The following is a 2,613-nucleotide window of genomic DNA, read 5'->3' as shown; positions in this document are numbered from 1 at the left end:
TTGTTATGACTGGCGTTATACTTTGTTGTTGGTTTTTAATAATATGCAATTTCTCCAACAGGAATAAAAACTGAATTTTACTGTAAGTAAAATTGAGTTTTATGTAATTTCAATTTTTCATCATTTGAATAACATCAATACTATTCTTTTCGTAAATTTTCAGAAATTCTGATTTGGTTTTTCACAATCTATCTTAAGAGAAACTTGGAAGTTTAAGAATATTTTCTAACATTAGAAATGTTGGTGCTGTAATATCACTCTTTCATAAAAATTCAATGAAAACACAAAAATTCGGTGTAACTAAAAAGAGTACACCATTTAAATTTAAAAGGTATTTTAGTAAATTCTAGAATCTTCCAGAACCTTTCCGACTTCAACGAATGAAACTGCTTATTGGACACGAAATTAAAAAAAAAAAGCGGTATTACCACAAAATAACATAATCTACTCACTTGCAAGTAACTAATTTTGCTCTTAACGTTATCGATTTCTTCATCGATATCTGTTGTATCAGCCCTCGTCGCAGCAATGTTATTCCTCTGTTTCTGAAGCCGCTCAAGTTCCCCTCCCATTTCCTCCCTTTCTTGAAGAAGCCTTTCCATTTCCCTCTCGGTTTCCACCGCCGCTTGTTTCGCCAAGGCCTGCTTGGTTATCGTCCTCTCAAAAGTCTGCCACCTTTGTTTGAGCGCCTTCGTATTCACAGGTTTCGAAATTATTCTACCAGCCGCTTTTGAACTGAGTCCTCTATCCCTTTTCCTCAGAGCCGTGACCTCCTCCTGCTTCCTCCTTAGCACCACTTCCTTCATCCTCTTGTCAGCCTCCAAACTCCTAATCATATTCGCATTTTTCCTACTCTCCTTACGAAGTTGCGCGATTTCCCTATTGCGCTTCAATTCATTGTCCTTGTGCCTTTGGGCTTCCTCCCGCATTTTATTCAAGAGCTTCACTTTCGCTCTCTTCATTTCAGCGAGATCGTTCCTCAGACCTTTTAGTATGTTTTCAGTTTGGGTCTGACTTTTCAACAACCTCGCGTGTTCCTTCTTAGCGGATTGCAAAAGACGCATTTCCTTTTGCATCGAGGATAATTTTTTCTCGTACTCGTCTCGCAGCTTTTTCACTTTTTCAGTTGGAGGTGTCGGCTGTTGCTGGAGGGAGGATATGACTTTGTCTCTTTCGTCTTGAGTGTCTCGGATACGAGCTTGAAGTTGAGACAATTTATCTTCATAATGTTGCTTCATTGTTTGAAGTCGCCTCTGTGATAATTCGAGTTCTTGAATTAATCTTTGCTTCACGTCGATGTCAGATGTTAAGGCTTCGAGTTCTCTTCCCATCGCTTCTTCCTCCTCATCCTCTTCTGAAAAAGTAAAATTATATTTGCGTGTTTATTTAATATTGAACAGTTGAGGCCTCGGAATCATTTGACAAATTAAAAATGGTGTCAATTACATCATAAATTTGGAAAAATAGTAGAGAAATGGTGTCATGAAATTTTGTAAATATTAAATTGAGGTCTTAAATACTTTTTAAATCTAATATAAAAATACATCTCTCGTAAAATAGCATGAAATCCTCTCGAATTTTTGAAAATACCCCATAAGGTTTGACATCCTTTAGAACCCATGAAATCTATTGAGATATAAAATTCTTGGAATACTCGTCACTCATTTTAAATCCCTTAAAATCCACAGAAAACCCTTAAAACCTTATAATTTCTTTTAAAGTCCTATGAATCCCTTAAATCTGGTGAAATCTCTAAAATTCCTAAAAGTCCCTCGAAATTTTATTTGTTACCTAAAATTTTCTAGAAATTTTTTAGAATAATAACAGGAAAACTAGTCTGGTTTAAGCCCTTTTAAAATCTTATGAATCCCATAAATATGATGAAATATCTGATATCTGTAGAAATCCTTAGAAATCTCTACAAGTGCTTTGAAATTTCATTTGATTTCATTTATTCCATGAAGTTCTTTACAAATCCGTCGAAATCCCTTGAAATCTTTTGAGTATCTATGGATAACCTTCTTTAATTCTTTGAAATTTTCTGATATCCTAGGAAATACTTTTAAACTCCTTAGCAATGTGAAAATCTCGTTAAATTTCTGTGCAATTTTTAAAAGAATCAATCTTTCGAAATCCTTTGATATTGATAATATTCCTTTATTCTTGTGAAATTCCTAACAATCACACAAAGAACGAGGAAAAATCCCGTAAAATTTAAATTAATTTAAATTCTAGAATCTTCCAGAACCTTTCCGACTTCAACGACTGAAATTGCTTATTAGACACGAAATTTAAAGAAGCGGTATTACCACAAAATAACAAAATCTACAAATAAAAAAATCTTTCGAAATCCTTCAATATTGATAAAATTCCTTTATTCTTGTGAAATGTCTAACAATCACACAAAGAACGAGTAAAAATCCCGTAAAATTTAAATTCTAGAATCTTCCAGAACCTTTCCGACTTCAACGAATGAAACCACTGATTAGACACGAAATTTAAAAAAAAAGCGGTGAATCTAGTTTTAACTGATATACGGTTAAGACACGAAATAAGATAAAATTTAAAAAATCTTTGGATTTTTATAAAAGGACTGGGTTACTTCGCGTTTGG

General features: G+C 33.8%; 1 protein-coding gene across 1 annotated transcript in view; it reads left to right on the top strand.

The window, feature by feature from the left end:
- Positions 1 to 2,613, top strand: part of LOC117180589 (kinesin-like protein KIF21A) — a 58,001-nt gene that overhangs the window by 17,333 nt on the left and 38,055 nt on the right. The window contains exon 7 of the mRNA XM_033373082.1: positions 704 to 1,008. Within this exon, the coding sequence (XP_033228973.1) occupies positions 704 to 1,008 (305 nt within the window). The remainder of the gene's footprint in view (positions 1 to 703; positions 1,009 to 2,613) is intronic.

Source organism: Belonocnema kinseyi, chromosome 9 (assembly GCF_010883055.1).
Source record: "Belonocnema kinseyi isolate 2016_QV_RU_SX_M_011 chromosome 9, B_treatae_v1, whole genome shotgun sequence".
NCBI lineage: Eukaryota > Metazoa > Arthropoda > Insecta > Hymenoptera > Cynipidae > Belonocnema > Belonocnema kinseyi.
The sequence above is the reverse complement of the archived record's forward strand: the minus strand, read 5'-3'. Positions and strand labels throughout refer to the sequence as shown.